This window comes from Ursus arctos, unplaced genomic scaffold (genome assembly GCF_023065955.2).
Source record: "Ursus arctos isolate Adak ecotype North America unplaced genomic scaffold, UrsArc2.0 scaffold_22, whole genome shotgun sequence".
Taxonomy (NCBI): Eukaryota; Metazoa; Chordata; class Mammalia; order Carnivora; family Ursidae; genus Ursus; species Ursus arctos.
The window spans coordinates 32,333,238-32,350,331 of NW_026622897.1; the positions used below are offsets into that span (position 1 = coordinate 32,333,238).

The 17,094-nt window shown below is 39.5% G+C and overlaps 1 protein-coding gene across 1 annotated transcript in view; it reads left to right on the plus strand.

Annotated features, from left to right (window-relative positions):
* DEUP1 (deuterosome assembly protein 1) overlaps positions 1-17,094 on the plus strand; it is a 77,158-nt gene that overhangs the window by 43,759 nt on the left and 16,305 nt on the right. The window contains exons 8-10 of the mRNA XM_048217266.2: positions 1,219-1,324; positions 5,931-6,128; positions 7,835-7,921. Coding sequence (XP_048073223.2) covers positions 1,219-1,324; positions 5,931-6,128; positions 7,835-7,921 — 391 coding nt within the window. The remainder of the gene's footprint in view (positions 1-1,218; positions 1,325-5,930; positions 6,129-7,834; positions 7,922-17,094) is intronic.

The window sequence follows — 17,094 nt, forward strand, 5'->3', positions numbered from 1 at the left end:
TGTCATTTTTCACCCCTTCCAAATAATAGCAAATAAGAAAGATTTAAGATTGATTCTGAAATAATGTTGGAGGAGAATATTGGATAAAATGGTCACAATATATTACTGAGTAGGAAACAAATGACTGAAAAATAATGTGTGTGGTACATTCTAATTGTATGGGAAATACATATATATTTATACACATGTACATAGAAAAAAAGACAAATAATATACACAAAAATGCCAATAATGCTTTTAACCAGATGATAACATCCTAGCAGTATGTACACTGATATACTCTGTTTCCTACAGTTAACACATATATGGATAATCAGAAGAAAGACAATCCAGTCTAGATACAAGTACCTCAGGGATATCACTTATACCTTTTAAAAGAGCCCTTTATTTTCAATATTTACATCAGTTATTTCTCTAACATTGCTCAGATTTTGTTTTGTGTGGTTTAAGTTTGTGATTTACGAAACCTTTTCAAAAGTTCTTTGGAAATCTGAACTTGTACTCATTTACAGGTGGGCACATTCCTCAAAATTAGTCAAGCAGTAGAAGCCAGTCCGTGCCTGGCTATCTTAAGTTTCTGTTTTAATGATTTTTCATTTACCAACTTCCCTGATCTGGAAGTGAATCTGCTGGTGGTACTTCTCCAAACTTCCTGGAGAAATTGTACTTTCTATATTAGTTTCTGCTTTCCCCCTCTGGTATCCATATGTGCTCCATTTTATAAATTAAGCAGCCAAAGAACAGATGTATTTGAGCTTTCTCTGGGTAGACTGTCGGGTTTAGTCATTTTGGGTCCCTTTTATGGGGTAGTTGCTCCCCTCAGACTTCTCCTGACATCGTTCCTTTCCACGGTGTACAAGCAAGTTAGATGTGTTTCCTTTTTTTAAGGGGTTCCCCAGCTATTTTATTATAGGAAACAGTCTTCTTATATAAAAATCTTATCTACGTATGCAAACCCAGTATTCTGCCAATTTTCAAGGTATAATTGAAATTCCATATTAATTGCCACCTTTTCTTTTTTTCACTCAAACCATTTGCACTCAGTTAAATATGTAAATACTTACAGGATCTGAATGTATTAGAATTTGCAATCTGGAGCTAGAAATTTTTCCAATAAACTAATAATCAATCTCTGCAGCCTACAATAGTCTAAATTAACAACATAATCCTGACAATTTACCAAGTGAAGTTTAATTTTTATTCACATTTAATTTGTAGACTTGAGTCACCTTATTCACCTTCTACTAAAGAACCAGAAAGAAAAAGGAAAGAGCTGTTTTCAGTGACCCTAGATCAACCAAATCATGAAAAAGAATTGAACAAGGTATGGAAAAGAATGGGCTTCATTCTTCCAGGCAGATCTGAAGTCTCTGAACACAAAGGGGGGAAAGTCCTTCCTTCTCATTCCCTTCTTATTCCTTCTCTATTTTCCCCTAAGATAATAGCCTAGCAGGCTGCTCATTCCGACATTCTTCTGCATGATGCTATAAAAAACACAAACCCAAGGTCCTCATTGTGCCACGGGGAGACCGTGGCTCCGTGACAGGTAGCTTATAGCGAGCCGACTCGGGCCTCCAACCGTCTGGTAGGTACCCAAGCCCAGGGAAGCTACCTGTGCACGTCGTTCAGGCTTCTCATTTCTAGGATGGGGATGGGATCCTTAGCCCCTGTGTCATACAACTGTGATGGGGCTTAAGGGGATACTAATAACCCTGCTGCCTAGATAGCACTCCCCATGGGCCAGGAGGGGCTCTGAGGGCCTAACAAATCTCAGCTCATTGATTCCTCACAACCTCTTTATAAGGTAGGTACTAATATGTTCTTCTTTTATATTTGAGAACACTGAAGCACAGAGAAGTTAGGTAGGTTCCCCCAATATTACACAGCTACCAGGCTGTAAGGGTCAGATTCAGATCCAGGCAGTCTGAGTCCAGAGCCCATACTCTTCCCTTAAGTTAAAATCCACTTTAAAATTGCATGTAAAGTGCTTAGAACAGGGCCTGCCTAGCTCAGAGGACACACCCAGTGAGGGAAGGCTGCTATTGTTACGGTTACACCCCCTTTTGTCACTGAGCAACTAACCCATGCCAAGCAATCTGCCAGGAGCTAGGGATAACGGGACGAATAAGGCCTGGGCACCGTCCTCGAAGACCTTGTGGTTCTCAGCTCTCTACAGAAAGTGTATTCTCTTCTCCCTCTAACAGAATCCAGTCGGGGCTTCCTTTCCATGAGCTTGTCGTGGCTCCTACCCACATCTCTGGTCTTTAGGCTTGAGGACCACACCTACACATTCCATGCTATATGCTCTAAACAATTGTTCAAAGTAGGGGTAACCTGGGCATGACTTCGAATCATCATCTGTCCCAGCACAGCGCCTGACATACAAAAGTGAAAATAAGTATTTAGAGAAGGAATGAATGAATCTCAGGGCTAAGGTCTCCTCTGATTGTATAGGTTCATAAATTCAGTTACCGTTTGCATAAATTCAACATACATTTATTGAGCATCTAGTAGGACTACAGCTATTCTGCTTGTTTCTCTCGGAATGATGCAAAAGACAAACTGCCTCCCGCAGAGCTGCCTATCAGGTGCTATTCAGTGTAGAAAAGGCGTTATGGATTAATGATCATTTTCCTTTTATGTTTCGCATAATCCCATGAAACTGATTTCACTGCTATTTAAACATACAACTTTAAAAAACAGTTTCTTTGCTGGTATCCCCAGTGAAGGCATTATGATAAAGAGGTTGATTAAAGCCACCTAAAGGATAGTTACACCATCCTTAACTTCATCGACTCAATAACGCTTTGAATAATAAGGAATCTACTGACATGGCACAGTTTCAGTATGGAAGGAGAGAAGACGAGGCACAAATTCTCTGCATAGGCTCTTGGAGACCTCTGGACACTGCACTGCTGTGCAGAGAAGGTAACAAATGAATTGTGTATAAATAGCTATAGCTCCCAGGAAGTGTTTGTGGAGAGCATTTTCATTCTCTTGTAATAAAAGCAACAAGAGCCATGCATTATGAATCTTGCAAGTGTTTTATTTCTTTCTCTTTTTTCAGTGTAGAACTATTTTTGTCATGTACTTCGTGACAAAATTGACATTTTTAATAAAGCCAAAAGTCATTTAGAGCTCGGTAAATTAATCTCATTTAGAGGGAAGCTTCACAGTAGAGCATGTTGTTTTAATATCTAAATGCTCTGAAAATAATAGAAACAGTTTACTCCTTTTTCATCATAGTATATTCATTTTTTTTTTTTTTTTTACATTTTGAAAGTTCCATTTTAAAAGAACATGCTAACAACACAACAGGGATGCAATCAGCAAAATCCAAACCGGGATAAGCCCCCGAAGAACCCCGTTGTTTCATCAAATGTATTGTAAAGAAAAAATAATTGGCGAGAGAAGAGTGGAGATGAAAGGAGACGTGTAACACTGTCCTCAGGGGAAGGGTGTCTGTACTCCTCTCTCCTGTCCCCTCTTTTGCTCTTAGGAGCTAGATAACATAGGCCCAGTCCATTCCCTTCCCTGGGAGGCTTCTTTTTTTTTTTTTCTCTCTCTCTCTCATCTGTCCAATGATGGGGTTAGGGTTGGACCATGAGACTCCTAAGGTCATGTCCAACTCTGAAATTCTTTTTTTTTTTTTTTAAGGGGCAGGGGTAGAGACAGGGAGAGAGGGAGAGAGAATCTTAAGCAGGCTTCACACCCAGTGCAGAGCCCAACACGGGGCTCGATCTCACAACCCTGAGATCATGACCTGAGCCAAAATCGAGAGTCAGTTACTTAAGTAACTGAGCCACCCACGAGCCCCACCAACTCTGAAATTCTAAAAATGTTAATAATAGGAATAGAATCACATGTGGGCTTGGTGGTATAGAGCTGAGGACAGATCAGGTTTTCCTTCTGGACGTGCACCCTTTCCATGTTAGGCCATCCCATGCTAGCTTCTTCCACTGCGTGAACCACCTTCCAGGGTTCCGCTCCTAGGGTTACATAGCACGGTGGGTAAGGTCTTGGAATCAGACTGCCTGTCACCAGGAATGTGACTGTGAAAAGTTATGTGCTTAACTTCTCATTCCACAAAACGGAACTGTTGCAGGGGTTAAATGAGACGATGTGTGTAGACTACTTAGAACACACATGAGAGGCTTTACAAAGATATGAAGCAGTCCCTATATTTAGATCACAATTCAAATAAAAAACGTTCATCACAGTCCTAATACATTCTTAAATTCGAATACTTCCTGGATATTTGATGATAATTGTTAATATTTTTAAGATATTATATTGGTATTCTGGCTATGTTTAAAAAAGAGAAAGAGAGTGCCCTTATTCTTTTACAGATAGATCCTGAAATCTTTAAAGATGAAATGAAAAAAAAATCAATTTTAGAAGTAAGTGCCCTGAGGAAATTCATATAAATCTCTATGTGGATGGGCTCCGTTAAACTCTCCAGCTTATTTCTCACAACAAGCCGAGTCCTGGCCCCCAGACTCGCCTTGCTTCACTGGGCATGCGCTCTCTCACCCCCGAAGCTTCCCTGCACTCTTTGCCCGGAGCCCTTCTCCACCCCTGCCTTCCATCTGGCTTCCATTCGTCCTTCAGTATTTTTCTGATGTCCCCTCTTCTGGGAAGCCCATCCCAACATCCCCAGGCTGGGTTAAGCACCCCTCCACCACATACCACTGACGTGGATTGCTCCTCTGTGTTGTAACTGCTGATTTTTGTTTCCTCCAATGGACTATGATTTTCTTGAGATTGGTGACTATGTACTTTATCTCCAAATCTCAAGAATTAGAGACAGTGAATGATTTCTAGAAAGGTGGTAAGGGGCTGGACCAAGACAGTAGTAGTAGAAATGGAGAGCAGAGGAGAGATTTGGGAGAAGTTGAAGTACAGGGACAGAATTTGCTGCCCGAGCATTTGGTAGAAGGTTGGGGAGGAGCCCAAGGTGATCCAGAGGTTACTGACAGGGAAGGCCTACCAACTATGGTTAAGAACAAGAGACCCCACAGGCTTAAGGGAGGAGGTGATGCATTTTCATAGACACATTAAGTTTGAAATTCATTATAACGTGATTCTGAAAAACATGGTGTTTAGTCACAAACAGTACACACAATTTAGTCAAAAAGGCACTGAATTTAAAGCTAGGAGTCCTAGGTTCTAGTCCCAGGTCTGCCAGTTAACATCTTTATGACCATGAGTAAGTCACTTAACCTTTCTAGGCCAATATTTTCTCCCTAAAAACATGCTTGGTCCTTCTGCCTCTGGGTCGTGGGTCCAAGGCTCTTCCCCCACGCATTCTGCGGTGGTCGGTTGATGGGTATAAAGTTAAGTTCTAGAACAGTGTTTATAGTTGACAGCAAGGAGTTATGCACTTAAAATTTTAAGAGGGTAGATCCCATGTTAAGTGTTCTTACCACACACACACACAATTTAAAGCAAACAAGGAACATAAGGCAACTTTTGGAGGTAATGGGTATGACTATTATTTTGATTGTGATGATAGTAACGAGAGTGTATGTCCAAATTCACCAAATTGCATATGATAATTACGTGCAGTTTTTGTATACTAATTATATCTCAGTTATGCTGGGAGGTAAGTGCTTGATAATATTTTCTTCACCTTCCTGTCAAAGTAGTTATCAAAGTAGCATCAGTAGTAAGTGACAATTTGCATACAACAGAAAATAGAAGTGAGAAATGGAATTTTGAATTTGAAAGGAAAAAGGTAAATGAGTCATTTATTGTGAGTATCTGTTTTTAATTCCGCATTGATGGGAAAAGGAGGGTAAAGTGGGGCCTCCACTTTAAGCCTGCCAAAGGTTTAAGATAGGACGGGAACGAACACGGCTAACAAAAGCTTTAAGCTGCTTGATAAATAAAAAGATTTGTTAATATTTGCCTAAATGTCTCTGCTGCAGATAAGAAGCCAACTCTATCAGGAGGAAGAGTACCATGGCTCTGAGCAGGAAAGAATGAGGAACGAAATCTCTGACCTAACAGAAGAGCTTCATCAGAAGGAGATCACTATAGCAACTATCATGAAGAAAGCTGCCCTTCTGGAAAGACAGTTAAAAATGGAGTTGGAAATAAAAGAAAAAATGTTAGCAAAACAACAGGTACGTAAGCGGGCAGGACAGCCCCTGTGCTGGTCACTGTCTCGCCCAGTGCAGACCGTGGTTTTCCTCGGTGACCACCAAAGCCCTGCATTTCTCGGTATCGTGTCTGAGACCAGCATCACAGAAGTGCTTGGTGGACCCACATAAAACCTTTGCAAAATAACGCAAAGTGTCATCAAGAGAGAATCAGGGCAAAAGTGACGTCACAAGATAATTCCATCGAATCTCATCCTCACGTTTCCTTGTGACCCATATTTTGATCACCTCGCACAGAAGGTTCTAGTCAAAGATTTCTTCCTGAATTTGGTTCCTGTAGTTCCATTAATATTTTTGTCTTTAAAAAAGAAAAAGCCTCTGTTCCAGCTTTTTGTGGAAATGTCTCACCCCCATTTTATGTATTTATTTTGGGGTTTTATTTTTTTTAAAGATTTTATTTATTTATTTGAGAGTGAGAGAGAGTCTGAGAATGGGGTGAGGAGCAGAAGGAGAGACAGGCTCCCTGCTGAGCAGGGAGCCCAACGTGGGGCTTGATCCCAGGACCCTGGAATCATGACCTGAGCTGAAGGCAGACACTTAACCAACTGAGCCACCCGGGCACCCCATATCTTGGGGTTTTAAAAATGGATGTTAAAACATGAAAATGAGTCTATAGTAATGCACAGCCGCAAGTAACTTCAAAGTCCTCCCTCCCTTCCTTTCTTTCTATTTCTTTTGACATTCCTTCAATCCCTTACTCATCATCAAATTGGTGACTGTTATTAAAAGCATAGGGTTTATCTGCCTTTTTTTTTTACCCCAAATTGAGAGGCTTTGAGAGCACCATTCAGTAACTTTCTAGGCATTTGAGGGTCCCTTCACCAATAGGATGGCTATTTCAATCCTGTGTATTATAAAAACGAGAGTCGCCCTTTGTCTGATTATAAACCTTAAACTGGGATTCCTTTGTACAACACGCAGGAACACAGCACAGACGGGGCAATAGCGTTGGGTGTACCTGTATAGGAAAGGATACTGAGAGGTGTTAACAGTGACCTGGGTGGCTGGATTATGGATGATTCTCATTTTCATCTTATACTTTTCTATGTTTTTAGGTTTTGGTTCAGGAGAATATGTTTTGTAACCTATGAAAGTAAATCACTTGAAGGGAAGTGTTTCATATAGAAATGAGGCTTATGTGAATAAAAGAAGTACCATCAAGTAGAAGAAATCAGGGAAAAATAAATACATGAGACAAAATGACATAATCACCAAAAAAAAAAAAAAAAGGGTAGTTTGGCAGAAATATTGGAAAGAACAAAATTAAACAGGAAAGGCATATTTGCACATTGTAAGCATTAATTAGGTAGTGAAGAATTCCATGGGCAGTGTTATTGAAGCATGTTTTTAAATCGTGATTTTTCTGGTGCTAATTTGCATACAGTAGAAAATAGAAGTGAGAAATGGAATTTTGGAATTGGAAAGAAAAAAGTAAATGAGTCATTATTGTTGGTATGTGTTGTTAATTTAGCACTGATCAGGAAAGGAGGGTAAAGTGAGGCTGCCAAGGAGAGACGTGAACGCAGGTACTGATTTAGGATGACCATGCGTGAGCAGTGTTTCTCCTCACTACACGTAGAAAACATTTAGGTTAATAAAATTAGTTGTATTACGATTGTGAGCTTTTGTTATGTATTTTACACTCACTTTTACCTACTGATCCGCTTCAGGTCTCAGATATGAGATACAAAGCTGTCCGAACGGAAAACACACACCTGAAAGGAATGATGGGAGATTTAGACCCCGGTCGGTGCACGGTAAGGACGCTGAAATCGTTCACTAGATCGAACCGAGAGGTTACGTAGCTGGTCAGGATTTACCCAGACCTTATTTACTAAGCATTTCCTATGTGTCGGACACGCGGGGGTTGGGCGGCAAATTATCTTGCACTGGGATTGACTTTACTTTTATCCTCAGGCGAGAACATTTGAATTTTGAGTTTTCTCCTTTGTTCTTTTCTTGGATTGGGCTAAATTCTGATCATTTCCTCAGACATGCTACTCGCTTGCGTTTGCTCCTGCCGTTCTCCCTGAACCCCCGTCCTACGTGGGCTGACTCGCGTGTCAGCCTCACCCTTGATGAGGCCGCCCCTGAGACTCCCGTCAGAGTGCAGCGTTCCAGCCACACTCGGTGTGCACTTCGGGCTTGCTTGTTTGCTGGCCTGTCGCTTCCCCACCGGATGGTGCGCAGGGACCACGCTGTATTCCTGTCTGTAGCGCCAGCACCTCGCAATGTCAGGGGTATAGTAGGTGTTCACTGAATGCTGGTTGACCAAAAGGAAGGACGGATAAATGAATGACTGAGGATTGACCTTGTGGTTTGAACCCGTGGGTCTATAGACTAACACAGGCTTAAACAGGCTCTGCGCCTTTCGTTTCCATTGCTCAACAGAGCCGTCGAAGGTTGGTTTTTTAAATAGGGGAACTTTTATTTATCGAACTAAAATGCCATAGTTACTTGTTTAGCATTTATTTGCTCGGAGAGAAAATTCTGAAATAAAAGAATTTTCCTGCCATTGAGAGAATGGAGAGGGTAAAGGATGAGCTCGGTGGGCCGGCTCGGTTTCCTCGGCTCCGCCGCGAGGACGTTGGAGGAGGGGCTCGCCGTGATACTGATTCCTGCGGGAGCAGGTACTTGTTGCCTTAATGGTAAGTATTCCAGCGTCAGAGACTTAGAAGCGTTCTGCGAGCATTCTGCCTTCTTCGGCCCTGGTGACAGATTCTGCGATCGGAGGACAGATGGATAGAAAGGAAAGTATATGTGGTGTCCCTGTTACATAAAATCTGCGTGACATTTAGGACTTTCATTTCTAAACGCTTGACACACAAAATTAAATTGGGTCCTGCCCCCGTGAGTATCTTTTTTTCTCCCTCTCACAAAATGCTTTTTGTGTTATTTTTCTTTTTATTCAAACTAAATGTTTTTCGGTGTGAATTCTGCGTCATCACAGCCCACACTGAGCCTGCTTCACTCTGGCTTGTATAGGCATTTGGCTTTCTTCATCGATTTGTGTTTTTTCCCCCAAGAAATAAAACACATAAAGATATGTAAAGAAGAAGCTAATTATCCCAGCGCTCTCGCGAATCCGAGTTTGGACTCCAGAGATATCCAGTGCTAAGAAACCAGTGTGGAGCATTCTATAACTTCTTTCTCGCTCGTGCCCACATAGAGCGGGGATGAGCTGAGCGTCCCTTTACAGAAATAAGTGTATAATAAGTACATCATTCTCAACTGCTTTTTAACTATATATCATGGACATCTTTAGAAGACAGGACGAAAGCATCTTGTTTTCCGTAACTTCTTAGGAAAATCAATATATACTCTTGTAGAATATATATAATTTTTAATAAACTGAATCACAACTTACATAGTAGTGATTTTTGTGCAGTCTCTTTTCCGTTGCTTCTCCCCTTCTCCTTTGCTCTGTTTCTCTACCCACCTCATACCCCACCCACCAGATAACAAGGTTAACTCTTCAATATGTATCATTTTGTACTTTTTCATATCTATGAATTCACCTGTATGTCTGTGTGTGTGTGTGTGTGTGTGAGAGAGAGAGAGAGAGAGAGTATATATACGTATAGATATGTAGTCATATACCTACTTTGGGGTTTTAACTTTTTTTAAAAATTAGATTACATTATACACAATTTTCTGTGTCTTGTTTTTGTTCACTCAGCAATATCCTTTGCCAGTCCTTACAAATCAACTGGTTTAGGCCTATTTCATTTTGTATAATGGCTTAATAATATTCCATGATGTGAATGTATCAACTGTTTTTCAGAATCAATTCATTTGTAATTAAATCAACTCTTTCTAGATTTTTGCACAAGTAAACAATATCGTAAAAAACATCCTCATACATATATCTTGGAACAGCTTCCTAAGAATGGACTTGCTGGGGGTGCGTGGGTGGCTCAGTCGGTTAAGCATCCAACCTTTGATTTCAGCTCAGGTCATGATCTCCGGGTCTTGAGATGGAGCCCCGAGATGGTTTCTGTGCCGGGTGTGAAGCCTGCTTGAGACTCTCTTTCTCCCTCTGCCCCTCACACTTTCTCTGGTTTTCTTAAAAAAAAAAAAAAAAAACAAAAAAAAACGGAATTGTTGAATGAAAGCATATGCATTTTTTTAAGATTTATTTATTTGAGAGAGAGCGCACACAGGCAGGAGGCACAGAGCGAGAGAGAATCTGAAGCAGACTCCACACTGAGTGTGAAGCCCATTGTGGGGCTTGATCCCACGACCCTGAGATCACAACTGAGCCAAAACCGAGAATTGGATGCTTAACCGACGGCACCACCCAGGTGCCCCTGTATGTTTTAATTTTAAAACACTTGTTGTCAAATCTTATTTCTCCCGTCTCTGTATGTGCACACCTTTTCTTTTTCTGCTTAGCAGCAAGAGGTTTTATTGCTCTTTTAAGTTTTTGTCAGTCTGATGGGTACAAAGTGATTTCTCAGTAGTACTTTAATTTCTATTTCCCTGGCTACAGTAAGTATAGTTTTGTATATTTATCGGCAGTGTACTATGAATTGTAGTCTTTATTCATTTTTCTGTTGGCATGTCTTTTTCTTGTCAATTTATAACAGCAGTTTCCGAAATTTATTGTCTATAATTTTATTTATTCTTTTTTACCATACAAAAAGTTTTAAACTTCTATTTGTTGGGGCACCTGGCTGGCTCACTTGTTTAAATGTCTGTCTTCGGCTCCGGTCATGATCTCGGGGTCCTGGGATCGAGCCCCGCATCGGGCTACCTGCTCAGTGGGGTTCCTGTTTCTTCCTCTGCCTCTCCCTGCTATTCCCCCTGCTTGTGCTCTCTCTCTCTCTCTGTCAAATAAATAAAACTTTAAAAAAAAACATCTTTTGTCAGATACATGTATCTTTTTGTTTGCAGCTTCTGAATTTTCTTCCTGGAATAACAAGGTTTTTCCAACTTCTAGACAGAATACATGGTTTGTTAGAGTGTCTTCAATGATTTTTATATTTTTTCATCTAAGTCTTAAATCCATTTGAATTATAATTTTACATATGATATAAAACTAGAACCCAATTTAAATTTTTATATGAAGGTTAAGTTAAATTTTTCCAGTTTCTCCAAATAATTTCCTGTTGGGTTTTATTTGGAATCAAAATAAGTTTACATATTACTTTGAAAGAATTGACACTTTTGGGATGCCTGGTGACTCATTTGGTTAAGCGTCTGCCTTTGGCTCAGGTCATGATCCCAGGGTCCTGGGATCAAGTTCTGCATGGCGCTCCTTGCTTAGTGGGGAGCCTGCTTCTCCCTCTGCCTGCTGCTCCCCCTGCTTGCACTTGCTGTGTCTCTCTCTCTCTCTGACAAATAAATAAAATTTTTAAAAAAAGAATTGACACTTTTATGATAATAAATTTTCTCATCCAAGAATATGACATGGCTTTCCATTTCTTCATATCTCAGTTTATGTCTTTAATAAGATCTTACAATTTTCTTTGTATGGGTTCTGTGCCTTCCTTTTAAAATTTATGCTCAGGTGTTTTATAATTCTTGTCACTGTTATTAGTGAAATATTTTCCTTTTTCCATATAAGAACTTATTGCTAATATAGTAAAAAACCAAATTATCTTTTAATTCTAGTAGGCATTTTACTAGGGGTCCTTAGGGGTTTTTGAGATATACAATCATTTTAACAAAAATAGATAGTTTCAACTCTTTTTTTTCTACTGTTCATATCAGTTATTTTTTGTCATATTGCATTTGCTAAAACCAGGAGAATATGAAATAATAATAGTGATTGCTGACAAACTGTCTTATTTCTGATTTTAGATGAAATTGTTTTAGAGTTTTACTGTTTAGAATAATTTGTTCTAGGGTTATGGTCTTATATCTTTTTATTCCTAGTTTACTTAAAGTTTTTAAGATTTGCTGCTGCCTTTATCAAATACCTTTTCAGCATATATGATGTCATGTGGGTTTTGTCTGTTGATCTGTTGATGTATAATAGACTGTGGTTGACAGATTTCCTGATACTGACCCATCTTTGAATTTTGGGAATAAACTTTCTTGGTCATTGTATTCATTTGCTTGGGCTGCCATAGCAAAGTACCACAGACACGGTGACTTAAAACACGAGAAACTTATTATCATACAGTTCTGGAAGTAGAAGTCCAAAATCAGGTGTCAACAGGGCCGTGCTCCCTCTGAAACCTGTAGATGATGGTTCTTCCTCACCTCTTGATAGCTTCTCGTGATTTGCCGGCAATTTTTGGCAATCCTTGGCTTATAGGCGCGTCAGTCCCGTCTTCTGTCTTCGCAAGGCATCATCCTCCTCGTATCTCTGTCTTCACAGGGCCTTTGTCCGTTTCTCCATATCGTCTTCCTTCCACGCGCGTCTGTCTCTGTGTCCAGTTCCCCTCTCTGTAGAATGCCTGTCATATTGGATTAGGGCCCACCTCACTTGATCGCCTGCATAAAGATCCTTTTCCCAAATAAGGCCACATCTTGAGGTACTAGGAGTTAGGACTTCAACCAATCTTTTTTTTTGATGGGGGGACAAAATTCAACCCCAAACAGTCCTACTTTAAAAATTTTGTATTCCTGGATTCTATGTGACAATATTTTCAATACTTTCTAAGTAATTTCTAAATAAAATATTTTCTCCCCTTCCATAGGTTGCCTCTTCACTCTCTTGATGGTTTCCTTTGTCGTGCAGAAGCTTTTAGTTTGACGTAGTCCCACTTGTCCATTTTTGCTTTTGTTGCCTGTGCTTTTGGTGTCATATACAACAAATCATTGCCAGAACCAATATCAAGTATCTCTTTCCCCTCTTGTTTTCTTCTAGTTTCACAGTTTCAGGTCTGATATTTAAGTCTTAATCCATTTCAAGTTAATTTTTTTGTGAGTGGTATAAGATAGAGGTCCAGTGTCATTCTTTCACCTGTGACTAGCCAGTTTTCCCAACATTTATTGAAGAGACTATCCTTTCCCCACTGTGTGTTCTTGGTGCTTTTATTAATGATTAGTTGACCATACTGTGAAGGTTTATTTCCAGGCTCTCTATTCTATTCTCTATCTATTGCATGCCATAATCACCACAGAATGCTTTCATTCATTCATTCATTCATTCATTCATTCATTCTGTAAATATTTATTGAATGTCTCTGGCAGTATGTGAGTATTGTGAATAAGTCAGACAAGATCCTTGAATTCATGAAACTGAATATTAGTAGAAGGAGACCATATATTACCAGATATAGACAGTTACCTGGATAATTACACTAGAGAGTGACAGGAAAGCTCAGAATACGGGGGCTCTGATAGGGGTTACCTAACCCTGTCTTAGGAGCAATAAAAGGCATCTGGGGAGCAGTCAGCCAGGTGGATTGGTGGGAAAGAATCATGGTGAGAGAATAGAATGTACAAAGACCGGGGCGCCTGGGTGGCACAGCGGTTAAGCGTCTGCCTTCGGCTCAGGGCGTGATCCTGGCGTTATAGGATTGAGCCCCACATCAGGCTCTTCCGCTATGAGCCTGCTTCTTCCTCTCCCACTCCCCCTGCTTGTGTTCCCTCTCTCGCTGGCTGTCTCTATCTCTGTCGAATAAATAAATAAAATCTTTAAAAAAAAAAAAAGAATGTACAAAGACCAGAGATGAGAGAGAGTCAGGGAAACTGGGAGAACTGTGTGACAACAAAGAGATGCTACTCATTGGGTGTTTATCACAGACATACCTTACAATCTGCTGAACCCTTTACATACATCAGTGTCTATATCCTAATACAAGTATATGGAGTATATGGTGGTTGGGTATGATGATCTCATTTCACAGAAAAAAGAATGAAATCTTTAAGTTTTTAAGTAACTTGCCCAAGGTCACATAGGTTGTAAGTTGGTTTGAATAACTCCAAATGCATGATACTAACTGTTGTAATATCCTGTGGTTCTCTCTGTTTCTTCTGTTTTATTTACTGGCTCCTCCCTCACCCTACTGTTCCTGCCTCTACTCGTTCCCCAAATGTTGCTGTTGGCTCTGGCGACACTGCTTTCTCTTAAAAGATAGATCCATCAACCACCCGGGTTACCTCCACTGAATTACCCGATGGCTTCGAAGCTCTCCACTTTTCATACCGTGAATGCTTTTCTAACATAACCTTTCCTTGTGTTGTTCTTCCTTTCAAGAGCATGTGCTCAGTTTCCAATAGGAAGTCAGAACTCTTCATATTCCGGGGCTTCCTTAACTGGCTCCCCCACTTTGTTTCCCTTTAGTGACCTACACAAATCCTCTGCTAGAGCTGGGCCTGTCAGCCTCATCTGTGTATGTGATGGTCCTTTCTCATGCTCTTTCTCGCTTCCAGGCCTTCACACATGCTTTCCTTCTAGCTAAAAGTCCCCTTTTCCTACTTCATGTAGCTATGCCCTATTAATGTTTCAGGTAACTCAGCATAAATTTACATGCTATACAAATCTTCTTTGATTTTCCTCTGCTCTGCTAAGTGTCCCTCCTTGAAACCATCATAACATCCTTAACATCTATCATAGCACAATGTTAAAATTGCCTATTTCCTGTCGGCTACCCACCCCCTTACCAGTAGGCTCATTGAGGGCAGTTATGGTCCTAATTTACCATTGTACCCAAGCACTTAGTACAGTGCCCGAATGCAGGAGGCAGCAAAAAATTATTTTGTTAGATAAATGAATAAACAAATGAATGAGTGAGTGAGTGAATGAATCCATTATACGCTTTCCTTTACTTTACCAAAGTAAAGACGTAGTTTTACTTTACTAAGTTCTACCAGTCCCTTCAGACATAGATTAAATTATATCTCCATGAATTCATCTTCAGTTACTCTAGACTCCATTTACTTCCTTCTTGGACTTTCTTTAGCAGTTACAACAATGTAGCATCAAGTTTTTGTCTTCTTTTATTTTTTTAATTGTTTAGTGTATGTATGTCTTGTCTCTTCAGTCATAGACTCCTTGAGGGAAGAAGTGGACTATATTTTATACTTCTTCATACAGGGTTTGGTATAGGGTAGGGCTCGAAGAATACTTGTGGCTCTATGGGTCTCACCTGTAGTGCAAGAGGCATGAATTAGTTTTCATGGAAATTATTGCTCACGACATTAAAGAGATTGCCAGAGCCTTGTTTTATCTCACCTCCTGCATGATCTCAGTCCAGTAGTTTTGCCACTCACTGATTCAGAAAACATTTGAGTTCGTACTTGGTATGACATAATTTAATACATAATTATACTTTATATGATACACTAATTTTTCATACACGTTAATTTTGTCTACTCAGTTTTATTGTATTTTCCACGACGGCAGGGTCACTTTTTCATACTGGATCCCCTCTGTAGCACTTAGTACGCACAAACACACACACACATACACACACACGGTACGTATTTGTTTAAGGATTGGGTAATTGGATATGATACAATGAAATGCCACTGATGAATGGCCCTCAATGTGATGCCTTATTAAAATAATATTTAATCATATACACTTTATGTAGGATTGTAATTCATATAGAAAGTTGACTGTATAATTGCTCTCTTTGTGTGTGTGTGTGTGTGTGTGTGTGTGAAGATTTGGAATTAAGTTTGACAATTGAAATAGTCAAGCCATTCCTCAAAGAGAAAGATCTCAAGTGTCTATTGAATTAAAAAAAGAGCAAATAGAATTTTTTGTTAAGAGTATGCAATCTATTATGTCACTTCTTTAGCACTCATTAGTTTTAAGATTTCACATTAAAGACAACTCTTATCTGTTGTGTTAAAAATCCCTAATGAGATAGTTAATTCTTTCTGAAATAATTGGAATAGATAAATAAACATGGAATTAAAGAACTGGCACTGAAATTTTACCTCAGGCAATAAGAAACAAAATATTTACATCATTATTTTTAGGTTTTCTAAAATATGTAGTATTTGGATACTATTCAAACAATAGTTATTTGTTTTTCCTTTCTAGACAAGTGAAACTACTGATATTAAGGTAGGTCCTTTCAAAATCACTAGAACTTTGTGAATTTTCTGCCTGTCTCACTGTGAAGCACCCTGCTTATTCACACTTAGGGAAAGAAAGTTTAAAAAAGGCCCTCCCCCAGCGCAGGAGTCAGAGTCGGTCCTGCCCTCAGCTCTTAGCCGCTGCGTGCTCGGAGCTATGGCGGCTCCCATTTCCCTCTGCGAATCCACTGATGGGACTAACCACCCGGTATGTAAGTTCTCCTCAGGTCTCCTAAAATCCTTAAAATAGCAACCAAAGTAGCTCTGAAAAAGATGTTTTCCTTGGATTTGTGCAAGAACGATTACACAGAGAAAAGTGTGAGGGGTTGACCTTTATTCTCCTCCTGGGTAGCTAATGAAAAATCAAGTTTATCAAGATCGTTTTTTGTGATTCCATATTTATTTAGACCCATAAGTATATTTAGTAAATTTTCCTTCATTTAAGAAAGGTGTCATAAAATCAGATTTAATCAGAACTCAGAATTTATGATAATTTTTAACTGATTTGCCCTTCACTGTCCATAAAGTTTGCCAAATAAAATAATAGCCTAGAAAATTAGTACCCTCGTGGTTAGAAGTATCTAATCCATCCATTTACATATTATAAATGAATATACTAACCATAAAACATGATTAAAGCCTGTCCTTCTGTAGGAATACTTTGTTAGCCTATTATTGTTGAATATACATGAATTTAAAAGAAAAAGTGAACATATAAAATACTATTATTCAGACACTTCAGTAACTCAACTGGTCTCATGCTAGCATGTCAAAGCACGTAGGCACTAGGAGGTTTTGCCATTTCAAGAATGAAGCAATGGGTTAAAACTACAAACCCCTAAAATTTGAGGGGAAAATTTTGGAATAACAGGCCTATAAAATAAGCCATCAGAAACACAGAGGTAGAATTTAATCAGTGCCTATTTTCACATGATAACCATTT